Source organism: Orcinus orca, chromosome 19 (genome assembly GCF_937001465.1).
Source record: "Orcinus orca chromosome 19, mOrcOrc1.1, whole genome shotgun sequence".
Lineage (NCBI taxonomy): Eukaryota > Metazoa > Chordata > Mammalia > Artiodactyla > Delphinidae > Orcinus > Orcinus orca.
The window spans coordinates 49015710-49041872 of NC_064577.1; the positions used below are offsets into that span (position 1 = coordinate 49015710).

The following is a 26163-nucleotide window of genomic DNA, read 5'->3' on the forward strand; positions in this document are numbered from 1 at the left end:
TACTTTCCCCTAACTACTTTTGCATTAACTAAAGTTCAATATTTGATGAGTTTTTAAAAAATTATTTATTTATTTATTTTTGGAGTACACGGGCCTCTCACTGTTGTGGCCTCTCCCGTTGCGGAGCACAGGCTCTGGACGCGTAGGCTCAGCGGCCATGGCTCACGGGCCCAGCTGCTCTGTGGCATGTGGGATCTTCCCGGACCAGGGCACGAACCTGTGTCCCCTGCATTGGCAGGCGGACTCTAAACCACTGCGCCACCAGGGAAGCCCCATTGATTAGTTTTTTATTGTAAAAGTTACACACAATTAAATATACAAATCTTAATATGTAAATTTCCTGAACTTTGACAAGTGCATGGCAACCCAAATCTCTGTCAAGATATACAGTAGATCTTAATTATCACTCAAGACATTTCCTTCATGCCTATTCTCAATTTTTCCTCCATCCCATCCATGAAACAACCACTGTTATTTTTTTTTCCATTGTAGATTAGTTTTGCCTGTTTTAGAACTTTCTGTACTATTATACAGTATGGACTCTTTTTGTGTAAGGCTCCTTTCACTCAGCATAATGTTTATGAGATTCACTCTTGTTGATTGTCCCTTTTAATTGCTGAATAGTATTCCAATATATGAATATACCATAGTCTATCCCTTCTCTTAATGAGGGATAGCTGGCCTATTAATAGCTTTTGCCTGTTATGAATGAAGCTGCTGTGAAGATTCTTCTGTAAGTCTTTTTGTAAACATATGCATTTATTTCTCTTAGATAAATATCTACAAGTGGAATTGTTGCTTCATAGGGTAGGAATATAGTTAGTTTTATAATAGACTTCCAAACCTTTTTTCCAAAGTAGTTGTATCGTTTTACATTTCCCCCAACAATGTATGAGTTGTACTATATCCTTGCCAACATTTGGTGTTGTGTCCATCATTTTAATTTTTTTTTTTTTAGTTGCGGCATGCGAACTCTTAGTTGTGGCATGTGGGATCTAGTTCCCTGACCAAGGATTGAACCCGAGCCCCCTGCATTGGGAGCGTGGAGTCTTAGCCACTGGACCACCAGGGAAGTCCCATCTTTTTAATTTTAGCCATTCTGGTGGGTGATACCTTGCGGTTTTAGTTAGCATTTCCCTGATGACTAATAATGTTGAATGCTTTTTCATATATTTGTTGGCCATTTGAATATCTTTTAGGGATTATCTGTACAGTTTTTTTGCCAGTTAAAAAAATTGAGTTGTAGAAGCCAATGGAGAACTTTGAACAGGGGTAGACAGTGATGCCTCTTATAAAAATAGGGTGTGACAGCTACTGAGCCCACGCACCACAACTACTGAAGCCCGCGCGCCTAGAGCCCGTGCTCTGCAACAAGAAAAGCCACCGCAGTGAGGAGACTGCGTACCACAACAAAGAGTAGACCCCACTCGCTGCAACTAGAGGAAGCAACAGAGACCCAACGCAGCCAAAAATAAATAAATAAAATAAATAAATTTATTTTAAAAAATAGGGAGTGATAAGGAGCAGATTTGGGTGGAAAGATGGTGAGTTTGTGGACTATGCACTGTTGCTCGTCTATGAACTGTTGATAGTCAGTGAAATGTTTGTTACTGTTTGCAACAAGATAAGTACAGAAGTTGAGAGTAAGCTTTTGGAAACCTATAGCTGTTTGCCAGTTGTGCATCATCCAAACCTGTGTTTGTCATTTACAGACGTATCTGTTTGTGCCAGAATGGAAATTAAAAAGAAAAAAGTAATTGAGCCTTCATAACATGGTTTGACAAGCAGTATCAGCGGGCAACCAGTTGGAGGAGGAGTTGTTCATGACAATGAGTGTGTTTTAGACATTGTGCCGTCATGTATTATTTCATTTAGCACAAGTAACATCTCTATGATCATTAATATTCATTTTAGTGGTTGTAAGCTCTCCGTGGACATGCGATGAGATATAGAAGTTTCAGGGAGGAGATTTGAATTGCAGGATGAGGATTTGGATTTATTAATATTTCAGCCAGTATGAATTCATTAAGAATCTTTGAGTAACAGAGATACATTCCAAAATCCATATTTAATAAAGGTTGGTTTTGCAGTGGCTTTGGAATGAATAGAGAGTAAAGGAGAAAAGAAAAGGATATGAGGCCAGTTAGGAGTCAATTTCACTTCCCTGGTGGCACAGTGGTTAATTCGCCTGCCAATGCAGGGCATACGGGTTTGAGCCCTGGTCCAGGAAGATCCCACATGCCGTGGAGCAACTAAGGCCGTTGATGGTTGTCACTGTTCCTGTTGTTGGATGCGGGCACGGAGCCCGAGCCTCACAAGTCCCAGCTGTCTGAGCTCCTCTTGTCGGCTGAGGCCCGTCAGTTTCACATTGTCTACTTGGGAGACGTTGAGAGCCTGAACTGAGTTAGTTGTATTGGTATCTGATAAAACATTTAGAAGAGAAGAATCAAAGATGTTTCCAAGATCTTGATTTGGGGCTGGTGCTGCCTGGTACGTAAGATGGCATAGTTTTAGAAGAAATAGAATTTGATTATTAGAATTAGACTTAAATTATGTTGAAAATTTTATAAGGCAAAATTGCACTGTATAGTTTAAATAATAAAGTGTTGCCATTAAAAATTTTCAAGATAGTACCTTTGTAAAAAGTCCTGAAATTTTTCCATACTCTTTTGCTGTTAAATGGTTACTTAGCTTTCTCATCCTCTTTTGAAATGCTTAATATCTTAAACACATCTTGAAAATGTATTCATTACAGCACCTAGAAGATGAGAGTTGCATTGTATGAAATAGTATATTTTTAGGTTCAGTAAGTTAAGATTTGAAGTGTTTTCTTGGAGCGTTTGAATATACTGCAAAGGAATAACACTAGGTGTCGCTAACACATTGAGCTAAGAAAAGTATAGCTGTTCCCTTGAAAGATTTGCCCTAAAGCTTTTAGTGTAGCTTTTACACTTTTTGTGTTGCCTTTACACAAAAAACTTTAGAGAAAACATGCAAGGACATATTTGAGGTGAATTCCAATTAGTTTATTATTTGTTAGAAGTTGGATGCCAACAGACCTTGCCATGTCAAGATTGCTAGCCAGGAAACAATTTTTATGGGTTTCATTTGGGAACAATATAAAGTCAGTGATTTGGGTAACTGGCAAGCAGAGAAAGTTTGAATATGGACCCAAATCAAAAAATTGCCTTTGTTGAGAGTATCTTATTTTTTTTGGTCCACTGTCTTATTACTGGAAAGAGAAGTAATGGATGGCTCTTTAGTCACCTGGCAATGAAAGATCTTTGGGTGTCATGGAGTGAATAGAAGCAGAAATGAAGAATAATATTGAAGTAACTTGTGGAATCCATTCATATTAGTAGAGGCAATTTTTTTTGTAGTGTATGTTTCTTAAGGTGTCACTTTAGAGAAGTCTTGTATCTGAAGTTTAGTCTTTCCAATGTTTAAATAGTGGCTTTATGTGACTTGTTGATTTGAAAAGTGAGTTTGAAATTTTATTATAAATTGGTATTTTTCTTGTTTGAAGTATTTTGATGTTTTTCTACTCTAAAATGGAAGATATTCTTTGGACACAAGCTGACTTACGAGTGTGTGGAAGACAGCTTTTTCTTTTCTTATAAATGTTACTGCGTATGTTAAATATCATAAAGTGCACAGATCGTAAGTGTGCAGACTGAATTTTTATATGTGTATGTAACCTTCTGGGCACCACTCAGATTAAGACAGAACATTTGGAGCAACTCAGGAGTCTCTCATGCCACTTTCCTGTCAATACTGTCCTCATACCTCCACGTAACCACTATTCTGACTTCTATCACCAGAGATTAGCTTTTTCTATTCTTGAACTTAAAAAAAGGGGGGGATGGGGGGACATAGATAACCCAATCTATTCTTTTGTGTCTGGCTTCTTTCTCTCAACAGTGTGACTATGAGATTCTTTCATGTTATCGTACGTAGAAGTAATTTGTTCTCATTTTTGCTATATACCATCTTATCATGAATATAATCCATTTTATTTTATTTGTTTTTTTAAAATTTATTTATTTATTTATTTGGCTATGTTGGGTCTTGGTTGTGGCACGCAGGCTCTTCGTTGTGGCACTCAGGCTTCTCTTGAGTTGTGGCGCTCAGGCTCCAGAGCACGCGGGCTCAGTAGTTGAGGTGCGCAGGCCCAGCTGTCCCCGGCATGTAGGATCCTAGTTCTTTGACCAGGGATTGAACCCGTGTCCACTTCATTGGAGGGCGGACTCCCAACAACTGGACCACCAGGAAAGTCCCACAGTGCATTTTTTTTTTTTTTTTTTTTAAGAAGATGTTGGGGGTAGGAGTTTATTAATTAATTTATTTATTTTTGGCTGTGTTGGGTCTTCGTTTCTGTGCGAGGGCTTTCTCTAGTTGTGGCAAGTGGGGGCCACTCTTCATCGCGGCGCGCGGGCCTCTCACTATGGTGGCCTCTCTTGTTGCGGAGCACAGGCGCCAGACGCGCAGGCTCAGTAGTTGTGGCTCACGGACCTAGTTGCTCCGCGGCATGTGGGATCCTCCCAGCCCAGGGCTCGAACCCGTGTCCCCTGCATTAGCAGGCAGATTCTCAACCACTGCGCCACCAGGGAAGCCCCCACAGTGCATTTTTAAAAGTTCGTTATACACCTGATAGACATTTTTGTTGGTTCTACTTTTTGAGCATTATGGATAAAGCTGCTCTGACGTTCTTGTAAGTGTTCCTTGGTGGATATATGCTGCACCCATTTCTCTTGGATATAGACCTAGGAATGGATTTACTGTGTCATAGTGTAGGTGTATGTTTAACTTTAGTAGATATTGCCAACCAGTCTTCCAAAGTGTTTTTACTGATATGTACTCCTACCAGCAATGTATGAAAGTTTCATTTGCTCCACATTTTCATTAGCTCTTAGTATTGTCAATCTTACTAATTTAATAATTTTTTTGTGTATGTGTTGGTATCTCATTGTGGGGTTTTAAAGATGCTTTTATTTTGCAATAATTTTAAACTTTCAGAAAATTTTATAACTGTTACAGGGAACTCCTGTTACTCATTACCCAGATTTACCAATAAAGGACATTTTGCCCCTTTTGCTTTATCATTCTCTCATTTTTATTTTTTTCCTGTGAAGATTTTTTTCGGAACCATTTATAAGTAGGAGAATTTATGCCCCCCCTCTTTTCCATAAATAATTCAGTATATATTTCCTGGGAGTAAGCACATTATCTTTTACAACCATAGCACTATTATCAAAACCAGGACATTTAAATTTGATACAATACTATTTTGTAATCCACAGTCCATTTTCCGGTTTCATCATTTGTCCTAATAGTCTTCTTTATAGGTTTTCTTACATTTTCACTTTCTTAATATTGTCTTTTGAGAAAAGAAATCCAGATCAGATTTTAAGTGGTTTACTCTATTTTTTTTAATTTTTATTTTTGGCTGCGTTGGGTCTTTGTTGCTGTGCACGGGCTTTCTCTGGTTGCGGCGAGCAGGAGATACTCTTCGTTGTGGTGCGTGGGCTTCTCATTGCAGCGGCTTCTCTTGTTGTGGAGCACGGGCTCTAGACGCGCAGGCTTCAGTAGTTTTGGTGTGCGGGCTCAGTAGTTGTGACTCACGGGCTCTAGAGCGCAGGCTCAGTAGTTGTGGCGCACGGGCTTATTTGCTCTGCGGCATGTGGGATCTTCCCCAACCAGGGCTCAAACCCGTGTACCCTGCATTGGCAGGCGGATTCTTAACCACTGCACCACCGTGGAAGCCTGGTTTACTCTATTCTTTATGCTTTTTGTATCCTTGTTTACTCTAAGGCCATGAAGATATTCTCCTGTGTTTTCTGTTAGAAGGTTGTTGTTATCATCTTTAGGTTTATAATCCTTTTGAAATTTTTGGTGTACGGTATGACATAGGGGTCAAGGCTTTTTTGAATTAAAAAAAGAAAAAAAAAAACAGCTAACTCATTCAGCACCATTTCCTGAAAGGACCGTTCTTTCCCCACCAAATATGAGCATGTAATTCTTGCCAGCTCTGTGTTTTTGCTCTTTCTTTTTTGTTTTTTGGTCTCTTTTCAAATTGATTTTTAAAACCTTTTAACTTTGAAATAATTATAGACTCATGGGAAGTTGCAGAATATTAGAGTTCAGGGTACACTTCCCCCAGGGTCCCCCAGAGGTGACATCTTATGTGACCTGTAGTACAATATCAAAACCAGGAAATAGACATTTACATTGATTTTTCAAAAAATTTTGTAGTTTGTCTTTTCCAGTTTTATTTAGATATAATTGACCTACTATATTGTTTTTCTTTTATTTTCGCTCTGCTGAGCATCATGTGGGATCTTAGTACCCTGACCAGGGATCAAACCGGTGTCCCCTGCATCGGAAGCACAGAGTCTTAACCACTGGACCATCAGGGAAGTCGCTATGTTGATTCTTTTTTTAAATTTTATTTATTTATTTTTTATACAGCAGGTTCTCATTAGTTATCTACTTTATACATATTAGTGTGTACATGTCAATCCCAATCTCCCAATTCATCCCACGCCCCCACATTGATTTTTAACACCATAAATTATGGTCGTTTTGCCCATTTTGAACTTTATCTAGATGGATTCATAGGATATGAACTCAGATTTTCATCTGCAGACACAATGATTAATCTTGAGACTTAAGTCCCATTTTTTTTTTTCGATTGACCACATATGAATATTCTTCAACCCTGGCCTAGGGGTTATTTGCAGCTAGACAGAGTGTGCATTGATCACACGGTTCTCATTTATGCCTTTGCTTTTTATCTTCTTTCCTTATGTGTACATTTCTGGTTTAAAGAGTATTGGTCAGCTTGATGTGAACTATCAGAAGTGATAACAAAATTAATAAATAATTGTTTTAAAAGGCTAATACTATTTTATTTATTTATTTATTTATTTTTACGGTACGCAGGCCTCTCACTGTTGTGGCCTCTCCCGTTGCGGAGCACAGGCTCCGGACGCGCAGGCTCAGCGGCCATGGCTCACGGGCCCAGCCGCTCCGCGGCATGTGGGATCTTCCCGGACCGGGGCACGAACCTGTGTCCCCTGCATCGGCAGGCGGACTCTCAACCACTGCACCACCAGGGAAGCCCAAGGCTAATACTCTTTTAAATAAGAAATTAACTAAAATTATAATGCATGAAGGTATGCAAATACAAATTATATATGTTTGTGACTCATTCTTGCCATTATTGGCGTTTTGGACCAGATGATTCTTTGTTATGGGGGGCTGTTCTGTACATTGTAGTTGCCACATCTGTGGCCTCCATCTACTAGATGCCCAAAGCAACTCTCTGAATTGTGACAATTAAGAACGTTTCCAGACATTGCCAAACATCCTCTGGTTAAGAACCACAACTCCAGAGAAAATTTTGATTGAAACTACTGGCTTAGGTACATATAATTTGATGGGAAAAGTTGTTGCGTGTAGTTAAGAATACCAAAGAGTTACTGTGCATATATATGTACACACCCACACCACACACCCACTTTAGTAAGAATTGTTTAAAAATGGAACTAAAATATCTGTATTTTTAAATATTAAAATCCATTATAAACTATCCATTATAAACTATATTATAAACTATCCATTATAAACCTGTTCTTTCCCTTAATATTCATTCAAGTTGATTGTCAATAATCAGTTGTCTCATTTTTTTCAGATGGGAAGAGTGAGATAATAGAAAGTATTAGTTTTCTGGGGACCTTAAAAAGAAATGGAACTAGGATTTCTATTTTCTAAATTTTGTTCATATTCAATTTAATGTTTGAATTTTGGACATAGGACCAAAGGAATGAAATGGAGAATTTCTGATTTCCTAATTTTTGATTCAATTTACCTGTGAGTTTCAGTATTTTCTGGGAATCTTGATTTTACATTAGCAGTTGGGAGAATTCTTCATAAGACTCTCTAGAACTGTGATCATGTCTAATGGTCTTTGTATCTCTGGTGCCAAGTACATTGTCTAACAGTTAGTAGGGTGTGTGTGTTTGTGTGTGTGTGTCTATTTACATATATATTTACATATGTACGTGTATATGTATATATGCACATGTATATATGTTTAATAAATGTGTTTCAAGATTTCAGCCTTTTGCTGGATGTTTTCATCAAAGTGTGCTAGAGACTCAATATCAGAAAGATCCAAACTAAATTTCATAATCTTTTGCTGTTTGCTCTCATTCCATTCCATTCCCAATCCATCCCTTCTCCCTAAAATCTTCTTGTTTAAATTAATTAACAGAAGTCTCATTTTTCCATTCAGCCATACTGAAACTTGAGGGTCTATGCCACGTATTAGGAGGTATAAATGTAACTAAGGGCTGAGCCCTGCCTTGAGGAGATCATATTTTACTTGTGCGCGATGTCACTACATAATTGCAGTCTATGTCAGTGCTTCCCAAATGGGAGTGATTTTGCCCTCAAGGAAACATTTGTCTATGTTTGCAGACATTTTTTATTGTCACTATTAGGAGCTGCTACTGGCATCTAGTGGATAAAAGCCAGAGATGCTGTTAAACATCCTACAATGTACAGGACAACCTCCCACAACAAAAATTGTTCAGTCCAAAATGTCAGTAGCGCTGAGAAGCCCTGGTCTATGAGATTTGTGTTACGTTGGAGGGTTGAATAGAGTGCTGTAGCTGAGCAGTGTTGGGATGCTTTGGGGAATTTTGACACTTGTGTTGCATAGTGAAGTTTCATAATATTAATATAAATAATGGCAACTATTTAAAAAAATAACTGGAATGTACCACACACATTATTTTAGGCACATTGCCCATTATTGTCTCATTATCCTGTCAATTTAACTAGTTAGTGTTATTCCTGTTTTACAGATGAAAAAAATTGAAGCTCATATTTAACCAGCTCAGCTTCTTTAATAGATGCCTTAAAAAAGAGACTATTTTTTATTTATTTTAAAAAATAAATTTATTTATTTATTTGTGGCTGTGTTGGGTCTTCGTTGCTGTGCGTGGGCTTTTTCTAGTTGTGGCGAGCTGGGGCTGCTCTTTGTTGTGGTGCGCGGGCTTCTCATTGTGGTGGCTTCTCTTGTTGTGGAGCACGGGCTCTAGGTGCGCGGCCTTCAGTAGTTGTGGCTCGCAGGTTGTAGAGTGCAGTCTCAGTAGTTGTGGCGCATGGCCTTAGTTGCACTGTGCATGTGGGATATTCCTGGACCAGGGCTCGAACCCGTGTTCCCTGCATTGGCAGGTAGATTCTTAACCACTGCACCACCAGGGAAGTCCCCCAAAAGACTATCTTTTAGATCAGTTTTAGGTTCATAGTAAAATTGAGCTGAAAGTACGAAGAGTTCCCGTATACCTCCTGTCCCCCCAAACACACAGCTTCCCTGCTATCAGCATTCCACATCAGGAGTGGGGCATTGTTAGAATCGATGAACTGACACTGATACATCATTATCACTAAGAGTCCATGGTTTACATTAGGGTTTACTTCCAGTGTTGTACATGCTATGGGTTTTGACAGATGTATAATGACGTGTACCCACCATTATAGGGTTATACAGAATAATCTCACTGCCCTAAATATCCTCTGTGTTCTGCCTATGTATGCACTGCTCTAAAAGTCTTGTGGGCACCCTTCTCTGGCAACCACTGGTCTTTTTACTGTCCATGTAGTTTTGCCTTTTTCAGAATGTCATATAGCTGGAATCATACAGTATGTAGCCATTTCAGATTGGCTTATTTCACCTAGTAATATGCATTTAAGTTTTCCCCATGTCTTTTCATGGCTTGATAGCGTACTTGTTTCTAGTGCTGGGTAATATTCCACTGTCTGGAGGTACCACTGTTTATTTATGACAGACACTTTTAAAAAATTAAGATATACATACTATAAAATGTACAAATCTCAAGTCTGTAGTTTGATGACTGTGTGTGTGTTTTATATATGTTTATACGCAAATAAGTCAAACTACCATTGAGAACAAAATGTAGAACATTTTTCTTACTCAGAAAGTTCCCCAGTCACTATTAGCCTCAAGGTAATCACTATTCTGACCATAGATTAGCTTTGCCTCATTGAACTTCACATAAGTAGAGGTACACAGTATGTGCTACTTTGTGTCTGTCCTTTGCACTATGTCTTTTAAAAATTCACCCATGTTGTTGCATGTTGCAGTAGTTGTTTTTTAATTTTTATTTATTTTCCTTTTTTCTTTGGCTGCGTCAGGTCTTAGTTGTGGCACACGGGATCTTCGCTGAGGCATGCGAGATCTTTCGTTGTGGTGCGCAGTCTCTTCGTTGTGGTGGGTGCGCTTCTCTCTTGTTGTGGCGTGCGTGTTTTCTCTCTCTAGTTGTGGCACGCGAGCTCTAGGATGTGTAGGCGCTGTAGTTTGTGGCACGCAGGTGCACCCAATAGTTGTGGCACGCGGGCTTAGTTGCCCCGCGGCATGTGGGATCTTAGTTCCTGGACCAGGGATCGAACCTGCGTCCCCTGCATTGGAAGGCGGATTCTTTACCACTGGACCACCAGGGAAACTACCACCAGTAGTTTGTATTTTTAATTTTTTTTCATTACTGGGTTTTATTCCATGGATCGAATGTACCACAGTTTGTTTAGCTCTTCTTTTGATGAGGATTTGTGTTTCTGGCTTCTGGCTATAGTAAATAAAGCTCCTATGAACATAATTGTAGATTTATGTACGTTAGGAGTAGAATTGCTGGGTCATAGGTTAGGCATGTATTTAACTTTATTAGAAATTACCTGGAGTTTTCCAAAGGGGTTGTACCATTACACACTTACATGCACAATATCTGAGAGTTCTAATTGCTCCATTTCCTGCGACCATTGGTTCTGTCAGTCTTTTTTTTTTTAAATAAATTTATTTATTTTTGGCTGCGTTGGGTCTTTGTTGCTGTGCGCGGGCTTTGTCTAGTTGTGGCGAGCGGGGACTACTCTTTGTTGCAGTGCAAGGCTTCTCGTTGCAGTGGCTTCTCGTTGCAGAGCACGGGCTCTAGGTGCACGGGCTTCAGTAGTTGTGGCTCGCAGCCTCAGTAGTCGTGGCTCGCGGGCTCTAGAGCGCAACCTCAGTAGTTGTGGTGCATGGGCTTAGTTGCTCCACGGCATGTGGGATCTTCCCGGACTAGGGCTCGAACCCGTGTCCCCTCCATTGGCAGGCGGATTCTTAACCACTGTGCCACCAGGGAAGCCCCTGTCAGTCATTTTTTTTATCATCTTGTCAATATTACAAGTTTGTGTGATATCTGTTTTACAGAAGAAAAAAACCTTAGGCTTCTTTTTGATATAATCCGTTTCTCTTTGGTTAGATATCTACTGCAAAGCTATCTTCAATCAACAGATTATATCAGGGTAGGTTTACAATACGAGTATAATATGACAAACTCTTTTAAAAGTGGAAAGTCTATAAGCCAAAATTGGCTTATCTGCAGCACTGTTTTCTCTCTTTCCCTTTTCAATTGGACATGTATTCAGCATGAAATAAAATAATGAGTTAAAGGGAATCCAGTTTGTGTGTCTGAGTGATTATGAAGTGTTTATGACAGCTGCTAGGCTGACACTCTCTGTAATGGTGTTACATTGGCTTCTGAACACCTTCCAGTCTGCCTCCAGGCGTGTGTGTCTGTGTAGTCTGAGTGGTTTTACATTAACATCCACCCTGAGTAAGATCTTTTGACTACAGAAGTGTTACTTGCAAATGGAAGATACCATTAGGGCTGCTTCAAAGCTCTGGAATGGTATTTGGATTGGTGATGCTGAAGTAATGGCTCGGGTTTTGAAGTGTAATGTCTAAATCTGCGTTGCATAACCGGAGGAACGTGTGAGTTTAAACTGCTTTTCTTTGATCTTTCTTTCAAAAATCAGGCTGAAGGAGAAAGGTTAAAGTTGCCTTAAAATATTCCTCTCTATGTGTGTAAAAATTTGGAAGTATGAAAATATGATTACAAATTCCATTCATTATTTATGTTCTGCGGTTTTCATATTGTTTTTGAAACTTACTTCCTTCTTGCTTCAAGTTTTGTATTTTGAATTTAGTGTCAAGACCAAAATACAGACTCGGTTGCTGTCTGCTTTATGTGGTTAGCAAATATCTGTTCTATAAGTTGTTAGTCCTCACAAATATGCATTTTAGGTGGTTTTTGTGGTTTGCATTTTTTTCTTGATGGCATACAGAGTAGGTTATGGAGATACTGACACTCTGACATTAACTGAATCATTTGTGGTTAGCTAGGCAGAAATAAAACAAAAAGCTTGTCCCCTCCTTCCTCCTACTTTTAGGAGCTTTCAAAAGAATTACATTTTTACCATTAGGAATACTTTCTTCAATGTGTGCTATCTTAAGTTTTTGATATTGTTGGGGCAGAACTGTAACACATAAAATGACCACCTGACAGTGACTTGTTCAAGAAAAAAACCCCGAGTTTAAAAACTGTTTTTGAATACAGTATTATTGGAGATTCTGATGCCTCTTTGATCTGGTCATTTAGGGGGAATATTTTTATCTGTTTCCTTATGTCTAAAATGAAAATATATCATCAGATTGGCTCACAGGGTGAGAGAGAGCTAGAGAGAGAGCTTGCTTTGTAGTGTGATCATTACTCATGTAGCTACGTGCTGTCCTTCTGTTGCTTAGGAACCAAATACCTTAGTATAAGATGATACTTCCCTCTCCTTCCCCTATCTCTTGTTTTATGTTTTTTAATTTTTACCCTTTCTAACTAAAAAAAATATACATATATATATATGTGTGTGTGTATATATATATATGTATTTACCTTTTCTCCTTATTTAAAAAAATTATTGTTGTTACTTTGTAAGTTAAAAAAACTGGCAGGAATTCCCTGACAATCCAGCGATTAGCACTCCGCAGGCTTCCACTGCAGGGGGCCCGGGTTCTATCCCTGGTTAGCACAGTGTGCCCAGGAAAAAAAGAAAGAGAAAAGACCAGGGCTTTCCTGGTGGTGCAGTGGTTAAGAATCTGCCTGCCAATGCAGGGGACACGGGTTCAAGCCCTGGTCCAGGAAGATCCCACATGCCACGGAGCAACTAAGCCTATGCGCCACAACTACTGAGCCTGCACTGTAGAACCCGCAAGCCACAACTACTGAGCCTGTGTGCCACAACTACTGAAGCCCACACGCCTAGAGCCCATGTTCCGCAACAAGAGAAGCCACTGCAATGAGAAGCCTGCACACTGCAACGAAGAGTAGCCCCAGCTTGCCTCAGCTAGAGAAAGCCCACACATAGCAATGAATACCCAGCGCAGCCAAAAATAAGATAAATAGAATAAGTAAATTTATTTAAAAAAAAAGAACACCAAAAACTGTCATGAACCAATCTTCATTTTAAAGAACTTCATCAGTTCAGTTGTGTTGTATGTATGATTACTACATGTGAAACAATTAGCAAAGTGATAACTTATATACTTGTTTATTTAAATAGACCAAGTAAGGTCCTTTTGTTACTTTGGGAACTGAATTAATTAGTGTAAAATGTTATCGGCTCTTCGCTCCTCCCATCTCTCTATATTTTTACCTTTTATCCCTATTTTGGGTGGGGTGGGTATTAAGGAAGGTTAAAATTTATTTGTGGAATTTTCACATTTTTCATATATATGAAAATAAACACTAATATACTATTTTTAAAGCAGTTTTAGGTTTACATAAAAGTTGAGCAGAAAGTACAGAGAATTCCCATGTATCCCTCATCCCCTGCATTTTCCCCTATTAACATCTTGCATTAGTGATGCGCCACGTGGCTTACAAGATCTTAGTTCCTGGACTAGGGATCGAACCTTAGCCCATGGCAGTGAAAGTGCTGAGTCCTAACCACTGGACCACCAGGGAATTCCCGAGGTACATTTGTTAAAATTGGTGAACCAGTATTGACACATTATTAACTAAAGTCCATAGTTTACATTTTTCTCCTTAACGAAAAAGTTTTATTTGTTATTACTTTTTAACTTTAATGAAGCACTGTTCTTATTAAGGACTTCATTTCAACTCTATGTGGCTGGTACATGTGAGACAATTAGAATAGATTGATAATTCTACATTTGTTTATTTAAATGGACAGTTTTTACGTCACTCTTGGTAAGAAAACCTGTTGCAGGTAAAAACATTACATTAACCCAGAAAGGCTGGATTGAGCGTGGGATATTTGCCGGCGAGAGTGGCGACTGCCTTGATCTTGAGTGGGAGTGTGAAGACCAGTGTGATAAAACCTGCTGCCCAGATGAGGTGATGCTTGCCACTCTGATAGTAGTCCTTTTCTTGAGAGCTGAAAAGCTTAGGAAGTAATATACCAGTGGGTTCAATAATGAGTTGTACCAAAATGTGTTTTATGATGTGGTGTTATAACAAATTTCCAGGTATTAAATGTTAACAACATGTTTTGAAAACAGGGAGGCAAAGGCAAATTAAGTACCATTAAGATTGAATAATGATGCCAACATAGACTTAGTCGTTTATTTATCAGTTCATTCATTTAACAAGCATCTTCTTGATTTAACTCTCTTGCTTCATATTTTAAATATACAGCTTAACACCTTTGCTTTGTTAGATAGATATGTCATTACCCGTATTTTAAAGCCAAACTCAGATTTAGCAAATTTGTATAGTTTATAAACAGAAGTCCAGTTTATTTTCTATTGTAATAAACTGTTGGAACCGTTGATGTTGCTGATGTGATCTTTGTAACTGATTATCTGTCATACTGTACGCAGTTGGCATTGTTGCCATAGGCCATGCATGATTTTGGGAAAAGAATAAAACTTCCAGGGTCTTACCTGTGGGCTGCTTTTACTCTCTTTGATTTTCCAAGTGGAATCAGAGGCATTACTTTTTGGAAAGCTCAGGTGTGAAAGATATTTTTGACTGAAAGTCAGGATGTGCTTGAGATAAACACAAAGAATTCTTTTTCCGATGTCTTTTATGTCTGATGGCTTGGTCTTTTTTTTTTTTTTTAAGAAGATGTTGTGGGTAGGAGTTTATTAATTAATTAATTTATATTTGCTGTGTTGCGTCTTCGTTTCTGTGCGAGGTCTTTCTCTAGTGGCAAGTGGGGGCCACTCTTCATCGCGGTGCACGGGCCTCTCACTATGGCGGCCTCTCTTGTTGCGGAGCACAGGCTCTAGACACGCAGGCTCAGTAGTTGTGGCTCACGGGCCCAGTTGCTCCGCTCCATGTGGGATCCTCTCAGACCAGGGCTCGAACCCGTGTCCCCTGCATTAGCAGGCAGATTCTCAACCACTGCGCCACCAGGGAAGCCCTTTAATTTATATTTCCAGTGTAAAAATCCCTACTGTATGTGATGTAGCCATTTTGAAAAATAGGTAAATTAATACCTCTTTTTAAGTTTTTTAGAGATTAAACCTTGCTGATGTATTTATCAAGGAAAAAACCTGCTAATCATACCTTTTGTATTCGAACTGCTTGAGTTATAGGGGAAAGATAGTAATTTTTGTATGTTTCCTATCTTTAATAGGGACTGAATTTGCTTTGAATGTTTACAAATCAACATTTTTCCACTTCAAGGGCTATCATTTTTTTATAACCCAATCATTGTACCTTATATGGGGAAGAGATTGCTTATTACTGGATTTGGAATTAAGATATGAATTCAGTTAGGTATAAAAAGCTCTAGTTTTTCCAGAGCTGCTGAAATGAGTTCTTGAATTCAGTCATAATGCTGGAAATCAAGGGTCCTCCAGGATAAAACTCTTACATCATGAGCCCTGATGGAGGGCCACTATAATAAAGCCTGTTTGTTTATTTAGTTTGAGGCACCATTGCTTTTCCAAAGGAGGCTAATTTATGCATTTTACTCACTGTGCATAATAGATCTAAATCCAAAATTTATTAGAATCAGGCAAATATATTGGGCAAGAGACTTTATCAGACTGCTCATGAGAGAGTATAACTAAATTCCAATAATAATATGAAAGGGTGAAACCTCCTTTGAAGAAAATGCAAATTAAAATGACGGTGAGAATCCCACTGAACATCCACCAGAATGACACCAACTGTTGGATGTGGAGCAGGTTGAGAACTCTTTTACACTGGTAAATTGTTCAGTTACTGTTGTTAAAATCTACAAAATATGCACATATTTCTAATACAGAAGCAACTTCAGTAGTATATACCCAAAAGAAATACTTAAATATGGTCACTAAATGCCATGTGCAAGAATATTCATAGTAATCTTCCTTATGATGTTACCAGTTAAAAAATGGTAAAATCATGACACTCATACAACTGTAAAATGGACATGTGTCATAGATTTTATTTAACTTATTAATGAGGTGTTGGACAAGTTAACGCCGATTCAAAGGAGAATCTGACGAACAGATATAGGGAATTAGGAATGCTGAAATGACCCTGTTAAGAGATGCAAACCTAGCTAATAGCCTGTTGGGAAAGTGTATACTGCTTGGAATCTTTTTTATGAGTGGAATTCAATTGTATATCTACTAAACAAGTTTCATTTGCATTTCTGTGGGCAAGAGTCAATTGCCTTACTATTCGTTTTCTACAACTTACAGTATTGTAAAATAGCCCAGTCAAGACAAAGGTGCAGATTCTTATAGAATCAAATAATCCCAAAGGATCCACTATATAACTCTTGGTAATCCACTGGAAGAACACACAGTAATCTTTTTCCCATTTGAAAGTTTGTTGCAATTTTTCCTGACATCTTATGAGCCCAAAACTAGAAACAACCTAGAAGTCCAGCAACCAACAGTAGAACGGATAAATTGTGGTCTTTTCATGCAATGGGAATCTATATAGCAACAGAAATAAAAAACTACGATCATATGCAACAATACAAATGAATTTCACAGGCATGTAATGTGTGAAAGAAGCCATTCACAAGAGAGTACATACTACGTGATTCCATTTAAATAAATTTGAAGAAGTAAAACTTATGTGTGAGAAGTGTTAGAAGTCAAGATAGTGGTTATGGTTATTCTTGCCTTGGGTTTGTGAGTGCGAAGGGGTGTGGAGGGACCTTCTGAGTATCTGTAATGTTCTGTTTCTTGATGTCTCTGCTGGTAACAGAGGTGTATTAACATTGAAAATTCATTAAGCTGTACATATACCTAAGATTTATGTATTACTGCTAAGTCTGTTATCTTTCAGTAAAGTTTGCTAAAAAGAATCAATTGGAGACCACAATTCTCCATTTGACCAGTGTCTAAAAGGGAAGTTGGGGGTGTAAATATGTACTATTGTCCTAATTCTGTGTCTTTGTAGAGCATAATTATTATTGTCCTTTGTGTTTGATTGAATTTTCTATTTTGTAGTCAGATGCCTTTGAAAAGTCATCAGGATTTCAGAAACAAGTTTGGTTCTGAGGGCTAGATGACCTTCATGTGCTTTCAGAATTCTCTAAAAGCACTTATAAAGCCCCCCTCCCCCCCCAGCTTTTATAGCCTTTTCTCTGTGTGTATGATTGTCTCGGCTGTTATAATTTCCTTTTGCCTTAGGTTGAGCTGTGAGATTCTAAACTTGTACTCCCCCCCACCCCTTTTTGGTTTGGTATGTAATTTGCATATTTTCACCATGTGAAAGCTATTTTCTATGGTTGGAAAAGATTTTTTTCCAACAGTGTGAACAAATCATTCTTTGTTCTCCTTATTGTGCCTCCAAACTGGTACGTCCGGTTTATGCTCCAAACAACAAAAGCCTGTCATCAGAAATTAAAATGCCAGTAAGAACAAAGGCAGAGACCCATGAGGAACTATTGGAGAGGTTTCCTCCCTGTTTGCTCCTCTCCCCAAGTTACTGCAGTTGCCAGGAAGTTGGAACATTGCTTGATACACGCCTTCCTTGTAGTTCTACCCTTGTATTTATTATTGTTGGTTTAAAAGTGAACTTAGAGCTCCTGGTAATTCTTCTCAGGATCAGTAAAATCCTCATCTCAGAGATTCTTTGCTGTTTTCAATGAGCTCTTTCTAAGAAATCTAAAAATCACTTTGAAAGCCTTAAAAAAACTTCATCAGTTTTGACATTTATTTGAGAGCAAAATTGCCAGTGAACATACTGTATAAAATGATTAGAGGCAATTGAAAACGGCAGCTAAAGCGGAGCCTATAAGGACATAGCCATTCTCTCTGTGTCCTACCTAAAATGTGCACGTCTTATCTATATACACCTTATTAGCGCTGTCTCTGTTCTGAACTTGTATTCCAGTATAGAGTTTGCCTATATTATTGGGAGAGTTCTCTCCTCTGGGAAGTTTGACATTTGTGACTCACTTAGGATACTTTAGAATTATGCTTCTAACAATTTTGATTTTAACATATTCACAAACTTCTATACATAGTAATAGTGCTTCCCCCCACCTCCCTTCCCTGATGTGATAATTAAAGATTCTAGGACCTTAACTTAGAGGTAATGAAGGATCGGCAATGAATGTGGAGATGCGTTTTGTAATCACGCCTAATGTTTTTTGTCTTACCTGTTGCTGTACATTTAAAGAGGGATTTAGAGTAGAAGCTTAGAATAGAATAGGGCATTTAGGTTTGTTTTAAAAGCCGTTATGCTCAAAAGCATGGTGTGTTCAGATTTCAGAATGTTTTTGTATATCAAAGTAAGCTCTTGGGTATTAAATCCAGTGATAACAAACGTTTATCATATTGTGAATATGCCAAGACAGGTTTGTTTTATTCTTTATTGTTTAGTATAATTTAGTATAGCAGCTCAGTTAAATGTGATTAGACTTTTTAGCTTTAAGGCTTTATTTGATAGGACCAAAAGCTAAATGCTAGACTTGTGGCATATGGAAATAATAGTACAGAGCAGTGAATTTTGTGTTAGAATACTATGATTTGTTATAGGTATAAACCTTATTTGTGAGAGGTGGTTTTCATTACTCTGAATTATAATGTCAGTGCAATTTCTACAGTATTGTTTTTTTTAAATTTTAATTTTATTTATTTTTATATTTATTTTTTAATTTTTGGCTGTGCTGGGTCTTCGTTTCTGTGCGAGGGCTTTCTCTAGTTGCGGCAAGTGGGGGCGTCTTTTCATCGCAGCGCGCGGGCCTCTCACTATCGCGGCCTCTCTTGTTGCGGAGCACAGGCTCCAGACGCGCAGGCTCAGTAGTTGTGGCTCATGGGCCTAGTTGCTCCGCGGCATGTGGGATCTTCCCAGACCAGGGCTCGAACCCGTGTCCCCTGCATTGGCAGGCAGATTCTCAACCACTGCGCCACCAGGGAAGCCCTACAGTATTGTTTTATAATTTATTTTTCATTGCATTCTTAGTAGAAATAGTATGTATATTGAAGAATACTGTTTATCCATTGCCTAACAAACAATCTCTTTTCAAAAAGTAAATGACTTGGCAGCTTTGGAGGTAGCCAGTAATACATCTATAATGTAATTGGACTGTATTAGTGATTTACTTTTTGGTGAAAGTGTTCTTAAAATCAAAGAGGTCATGGTAATTTTTGGATTTCAGAGAATGTGTGATTTACTGCATTGGGTGGGAGATTGAACAAAGTGACCCTTTAAGGATTTTTCTAAACTGAAAATTCTGTTCTATAAGAATAAAATGTGGACTTAGGAGCTGCAGTATATAATGGCAATGGTATTTTATTTAGAAAATTAATGTTTACAGAGGAATTTGTAGAGAGGTAAATTTAAGAAGTAAATTTAAGTTTGCTATACTGAGTTTGTAGCTTTTGTGTGTTTAATTGGTGATAGGTGGTGCTATTGTTGCATAGTTAGTGGGAAGAGCCTAGCATTCCTCGTATCTTCTGCTTCCCAAGTGCTATAGAGGGATTTGCCATTGTGGCCAATAAATACATTGTAATAATTTTTATAAGCTAAATGAATATGATGGCTCTTTAAGAGACAAAAATATTTACAGTTTGCAGCTCTTAAATTCGGGTAGAAGAGAAGCTGAAGATCTAAAAAAGTAGTTAATCTAAAAGACAGCTCTGCAGATTTATAGTTTAATATTGGAAGATTGATAAGCCTTTTATAATGTATACAATGATGATATTTTAAACTCCTTGTTTGGCAGGCCTATTTTTAAAAAATACCATCAGCGTGTTTATGGAATGTTTATCATTTTTATATCTGTTGTAAGTTCTTAGGTATTTAGAACGAGTTATTTCTATATCTGTTGTAAGTTTTCGGGTATTTAGAATGAGTTTTATAATATTTGCCATTTTCCCTATCTGATATTACATATTCCATCAAACACTTGAGAATTAAGAAAATGTATTGGGAACTACATTACCACTTATAGTAATCTGGAAAGCCTTTCTTAACATTATGATTTAATATGTTCAGTATTTCAATTAGCAAATTGTTCTTTGGAACCACTAATTCTGAAAAGCAGTTGTTTTCACACTTGACACAAATATTAGAATACCTCTTTTACTTTGGGATTAATAGGCTGCTGTACATCTGAGGAACAGATCTGATATTACTGAAAATGAACGGACATTCATACGTGTTTGATCTATGTGTGTAAGAAGAATAATGACATTTAAAGATGCGTACATATTTTTTTATGCATAGAATACTGAAATTTAAAGCATCTTGAGGTCCTTTAGCACCTTTATAGTCTCAGCTTATAAATGCAAAGGAATATAGGCTTAGAGGAGGTAGGGGAAATGTGGAGATGTTGGTGAAACGGTGCAAAGTTGCAGTTTTGTAAGATGTACAAGTCAGGGGACGTAATGTTCAGGCATGATGACTGCAGTTAATACTATATTGAAGACTGGAAAAATAGATTTCAGATACTCTTATCACACACAGAAGGTAAGTCTGAGGAAGTGACTGTGGTAATCATTTCACCATATATATGTATATCAAATCTTCATGTTGTATACCTAAATGTATACAATATTTACTAAAATATATTTAGAAAAGAAAATAAGTAATAAAGGTTTATAGAGGTTAAATGATTTACTCAACGTAGTTAACAGGTTGGGTTGCAGAACCATAACTGGCAACTAGGTCATTTACCCTCCACCTCAGTGTTCTTTGCAACATGTTTTGCTCTTTTTCATTTATAACAATTTGCGAAAGTTACTACAACATTTAAGTTCTGCTTTTCAGAATGCTAAGAATATTTATGTTTTTCTTACGTAGAAAACTGAATACTAATTAAAAAAATCAGAGTTGCTTTGCTCTGAAATGGAAGGCAGTCACATAGGAACCGAGCAGACTTTAACAAACTGGTAGTTATTAAAGATAAAAATTACAGGTTTTCAGAACAGACCTTTTATTTTCCTATTCATATTAAGTGCATGCTCTTATAATTTTCTAAAAATATTTATGATAATTTAAGGTATTAATATACTTAATGTGTATGGTCAGCCATAAATAGGTGTGTGAATGTACATATACTACATTTCAGACCAAAAATCGTGATAAAAATTCAGGAGATCTTGTTTTTGTATAATAATGTTCTGACCTGCATTTTCATTTACTGAATTTTTTTTCTGTCTTCTGCAGATCAGTGGGGAAGCACAGGAGCTTTTTTCTGTTCGACATGGCCCAATTCGAGCAGCTAGAATCTTGCCTGCTCCACAGTTTGGTGAGTGTAGCCCTTAAGAAGAAACAAATCATTCAGAAAGAGGTTTCTCTTTTATTGGTCTTGGACAACAGACAGCAAGAATGATAACTAAAGTCTGTTTTCCTCCACGTGTCCATACTCTTTCCCCTCCTCCCTCCAAGATAAACCCTTAGTTCTGTCAGTTGAGATGGAAATAGGTAATCTTAACCAATTCAGTATGGCCATTCACTTTCTGCTGCGGTTTTGATTTATCTTCCTCCTCTTTGATCTCCATTTAGTTTCTGACATTGCTGGCTCTTTCTTGAAGCCCTCTTCTCTCTTGGTTTTCATGGCAGTGCTCTTCCCATATCCCTTCCTTGCTGACTGTGCCGCTTTTGTTATGTTTCTGGTTTAGCTTACTTCTGTGGGTATTCCCCAAGTCTCTGTTGTTCTCAGTGTCTTTGCTCCTCTTAGTTATACTTACTGCCTTGAAGAGCTTGGTTTTCACCATTATCTCGATTGTAGATGGGTCTGTTGTCTGTATTTACAGCTATGGCAGAAGTACAGTTTCGGGCTTTTGACCTTGGATCTCTGCTTTAATAATGAAAACTTCTTAATGTTGTATTTAAATATTATGTATTTTTAAAATTAAAAAATCAGATATATGGTTAAATTACATCTGTTATTTGGAAGCGTAATTCCCAACTCTTTAATGATCTGAGCTTTCTAAGGGTTGTATTTTCTCTTTAATTTGCCTATGTTCACTCAGTAATGCTTTTGTATGTGCACTAAAAACAATCATATTAATATCATTTGCATACTTAAAAAGAGGATATTAAAATATTTTAATGCTATTATATTTTTAAAGTTTGTACAGAAGTTGGGAAATCTTCCTGATAATACTTCTTTATGCAGTTATTTCTTTACATTGGTGAGAATGATGTTTATTAAAATGTACTACTATTTGCATAACTAATGTTAGGGATTAATTTAATTATTAAATCTACTTAATTGAAATGGTAAGGGTGGAGGTAATAAGGCAACAATATCCTGCAGTCACGTGGAGATTTTTCCTTGTTATTGAACTGTATGGCATCTACAGTTATCAACTTTGTCTCTGCTTTACACTCTCTGTTTTCTGTTGCATTTGTGTTTTGGTGAAATTTTTGACAAAGAAGATTGTTTTGGAATAACCAGCCTCACTGGATGGTTGGAATCAAGAAGAACTTTAGGGCTTCCCTGGTGGTGCAGTGGTTGAGAGTCCGCCTGCCGATGCAGGGGACGTGAGTTCGTGCCCCGGTCGGGGAGGATCCCACATGCTGCGGAGAAGCTAGGCCTGTGAGCCATGGCTGCTGAGCCTGCACGTCCGGAGCCTGTGCTCCGCAGCAGGAGAGGCCACAACAGGGAGAGGCCTGTGTACCGCAAAAAAAAAAAAAGAACTTTATTACTAAAGGACTCTGCCATGTCTTTGTTTCTTTTGTATGTAATTCACAGAGGCAGATTTTTCTCCTTTCATTTCATTTATGAAGTTCTTTTCTTCATGTCAATTATTTATTTTTTTAAAATTTATTTTATTTATTTTTGGCTGTGTTGGATCTTCGTTGCTGCAAGAGGGCTTTCTCTAGTAGTGGGCAGGGGCTACTCTTCGTTGAGGTGCGCGGGCTTCTCATTGCGGTGGCTTCTGTTGTTGCGGAGCACAGGCTTTAGGCACGTGGGCTTCAGTAGTTGTGGATCGTGGGCTCTAGAGCTCAGGCTTAGTAGCTGTGGCTCACGGAGTTAGTTGCTCCGCGGTATGTGGGATCTTCCCGGACCAGGGCTCAAACCCGTGTCCCCTGCATTGGCAGGCGGATTCTTAACCACTGCGCCACCAGGGAAACCCTATTTATTTTTTATATTTTAATTTTTTTTTTGCCGCACTGCATGGCTTGTGGGATCATAGTTCCCCAACCAGAGATCGGACCTTGGCCCCCTGCGGTAGAAGCACGGAGTCCTACCCACTGGACCGCCAAGAAATTCCCTTCTTTATGCCAATTATTAATGTTCAACTTTTCTCAAATTTTTTACTTTGGGCAGAACTATATGAGAGAGTACAAAGCTTTAAAAGCTAATATTGCTAGTAGAATTTGAATTTGTTTAATTTACTTTGTCTAATTAAAAGAAAGATTTCTCCATCCACTATAATATACATTTATTTATTTATTTATTTAAAAAAATTTTTTTGGTTGTATTGGGTCTTCATTGCTGCATGCGGGCTTTCTCTAGTTGCGGCGAGCAGGCGCTACTCTTCATTGTGGTGGCTTCTCTTGTTGCGGAGCACGGGCTCTAGGCGTGTGGGCTTCAGTAGTTGCAGCACGCGGGCTCAAGTACTTGTGGCACACGGGCTCTGTAGTTGTGGCTTGTGGGCTCTAGAGCGCGGGCTCAGTAGTTGTGGCTCATGGGCTTAGTTGCTCTGTGGCATGTGGGATCTTCCCGGACCAGGGATCGAACCCATGTCCCCTGTGTTGGCGGGCATATCCTTAACCACTGTACCACCAGGGAAATCCAACTATAATATACTTTTACATGCACTATAAGATACTTTAAATACACTTTTTTTTTTAGATTTAAGATGTAATTTCACAAAATGTTGTATGACTTGCAGAAATTACATGTTGCTTTTATTGTATTTAATTTTTTAGATTTATTTTCATCAAACATGCAACTGATCAGATAAAATTTGTAATGGAAAATAGAATACCCCTTTCCTCTCTTCTGCCCGTTTTGCTTTTGCGCTCACTTTGGTGGAATAAGTCCTTTGGTAGCGTCCTGGAAAAGGATGTGTGGTAGATCTTGTTCATCTGAAGGTGTCTTTATTTTTCTTTAATTCTTGATTGTTAATTTGTCTGGGTAAGAAATACTTGTTTGTAAGTAATGTTACTTCAGAAATTTGAAGGTATTGATCTGGTGTTATGGTTGAAGAATCTTAAGACATTTTGACACCTTTTTCTTTGTATATGGCTTATTTTTTCCTCAGGAGCTAATAGAATGTTGGCTTTGTTCCCAGTGTTCCAAAATTTTGCACTGTTGTTTCTTGGTTCTTATGTTTTTCTGGGCCTCTTCGATGTAGAAATGCAAGTAGTATAGTTATGAGAAAATTCTTTTTCTTTTTTTTTAATATCTTTATTGAAGTATAATTGCTTTACAATGTTGGGTTAGTTTCTGCTGTACAACAAAGTGAATCAGCTATATGTATACCTAGATCCCCATATGCCCTCCCTCTTGAGCCTCCCTCCCACCCTCCCTATCCCACCCCTCTAGGTCGTCACAAAGCGTCAAGGGAGAAAATTCTTTAAACTACTTTTTTGATGGTTTCTTCTCTTAAGTTTTCCATGTTCTCTCTTTCTGGTACTTGTATTATTTGGCTGTTATATCCCCTAGAATGATTAATTAAAAAATAATTTCATCCCTGTTCTGTTTGGGAGATTGTCTCAATATGGATTACTAACTCTTCTTGAATAATTCTTTGCTGGGATGTCCCTGGTGGTCCAGTGGTTAAAACTCTGTGCTTTCAATGCAGGGGGTACGGGTTCAATCCCTGGTCGGGGAACTAAGATCCCACATGCCTTGTGGTGTGCCCCACCGGCCCCACAAAATGATTCTTTTCTGCTGTCTTTTTTTCTTAACCTCTCCTCATGCCCAACACCTCCCTCCCTCCCTTCCTCTCTCTTTCCCTCCCTCCCTTCCTCCTTCCCTCTCCCTCTTTCCCTCCCCTTCTCTCTCCCTCCCTTCTTCCTTCCTTCCTTTTCTTTCTTCCTCCCTACTTCCCTCCCTCCCCCCACTTTCCCTCCTCCCTCCTTCCCTCCCTTCCTGTTTTTCTTTCTTGGTGTAATTTACATGTAAATATTACCAAATAGAATCCAGTGATCCATAAAAAATTTATACATCAGGACCAAGTAAAAGATATTCCAGGAATACAAGGTCGGTTAACATTTTGAAAATAAATCAGTGTAATTCACCATATTAGTAGAATGAAGAAGAAAACACAGTTGATCATCTCAATAGAAGTGGAAAAAACTTTGGCAAAATTTAATAGCCATTTAGGATTAAAAAAAAGCTTTTAGCAAATTAGAAGTAGAAAGAAACATCCTCAGTATGCTAAAGATAATCCATAAAAAAATCTATAGCCAACATTATAATCAATAATGATATATTAAATATTGTACTTTCCTACTGAGTTTGGGATGGATCCTATCACTACTTCTATTCACCATTGAATTCAAGTCCTAGCCATTACAATAAGGCAAGAAAAATGAATAAGAGATGCAAATATTAGAAAGAAAGGTATAAAATCATCTTATTCATAGATAATTTGATTGTATATGTAGAAAATACAAAACAATCTACAAACTGTTAGAATTAAGAAGTGATTTTTTTAAAAAAATAATTTATTTTTGGCTGGGTTGGGTCTTCGTTGCTGTGTGCGGCCTTTCTCTAGTTGCGGCGAGTGGGGGCTGCTCTTTGTTGTGGTGTGCGGACTTCTCATTGCAGTGGCTTCTCTTGTTGTGGAGCACAGGCTCTAGGTGCGCGGGCTTCAGTGGTTGTGGCTTGTGGGCTCTAGAGTGCAGGCTGAGTAGCTGCGGCTCACGGGCTTAGTTG

At 38.2% G+C, this 26163-nt stretch overlaps 1 protein-coding gene across 13 annotated transcripts in view; it reads left to right on the forward strand.

Annotated features, from left to right (window-relative positions):
• Positions 1-26163, forward strand: part of BCAS3 (BCAS3 microtubule associated cell migration factor) — a 575920-nt gene that overhangs the window by 26257 nt on the left and 523500 nt on the right. For all 13 annotated transcript variants that reach the window (XR_007473338.1, XM_049701671.1, XM_033431625.2 and 10 more), the window contains exon 6: positions 21489-21570. Coding sequence is in view for 12 of the 13 variants with exons in the window: in XM_049701671.1 (XP_049557628.1) it covers positions 21489-21570 (82 nt within the window). In the remaining variant the exon portion in view is untranslated. The remainder of the gene's footprint in view (positions 1-21488; positions 21571-26163) is intronic.